The 572-nt window shown below is 39.9% G+C and overlaps 1 protein-coding gene across 1 annotated transcript; it reads left to right on the plus strand.

Annotated features, from left to right (window-relative positions):
- Window positions 1-150: 150 nt before the first annotated feature.
- Window positions 151-554, plus strand: LOC108631378 (cytochrome P450 6B6-like; the record flags this gene model as incomplete). The annotated part of the gene is made up of 1 exon (XM_018035229.2): window positions 151-554. A coding segment is annotated over exon 1 (336 nt), but the record flags the coding sequence as incomplete, so codon positions are not given.
- Window positions 555-572: the final 18 nt, after the last annotated feature.

The following is a 572-nucleotide window of genomic DNA, read 5'->3' on the forward strand; positions in this document are numbered from 1 at the left end:
CATTAATATTATTTTACTTATAAGCCAATTACCACAGTTTTTGTTATTCATGTTATTTAGAAAATTTCTGTACATCGAAACTATCCACCTAACAATAAAATAATTGCCTGTATATTTGATAACACACTGTGAAATTATTATTAACCAAGGATTATTTGTACACGTCACAGGTGATCGCTGTGTCTTAAAAAATCGGCAACGATCTCAGAGCAGAAAGAATGGCGTTGACTTTCGAGATCTTCTCCGGCCTTGCGATTCTGACTTTGGTCTTGTACTACTACTTCACGGCGCATTTCAAGTTTTGGAAAACCTGCGGAGTCCCCGGGCCTGAACCGACGCCCATCATCGGGAATGTATTTCAAATTATGGTCGGGAAAGAATCGCTGGGCGACTTCGTGCAACGACTTTACTGGAAGTATAAAGACGAGCCGATGATCGGAATATTCGTCAGACGCACGCCAGTGCTCATTGTTCAAGATCCGGAATTAATCAAGAACGTGCTAATTAAGGATTTCGCTAAATTCGCAAATCGAGGGTTCATGAAGAATGAAATCGTAAGTGATTGAGATTAA

The sequence above is a fragment of the Ceratina calcarata genome, unplaced genomic scaffold (genome assembly GCF_001652005.2).
Source record: "Ceratina calcarata isolate Rehan_Ccalc_2016 unplaced genomic scaffold, ASM165200v1 scaffold8911, whole genome shotgun sequence".
NCBI classification, from domain to species: domain Eukaryota; kingdom Metazoa; phylum Arthropoda; class Insecta; order Hymenoptera; family Apidae; genus Ceratina; species Ceratina calcarata.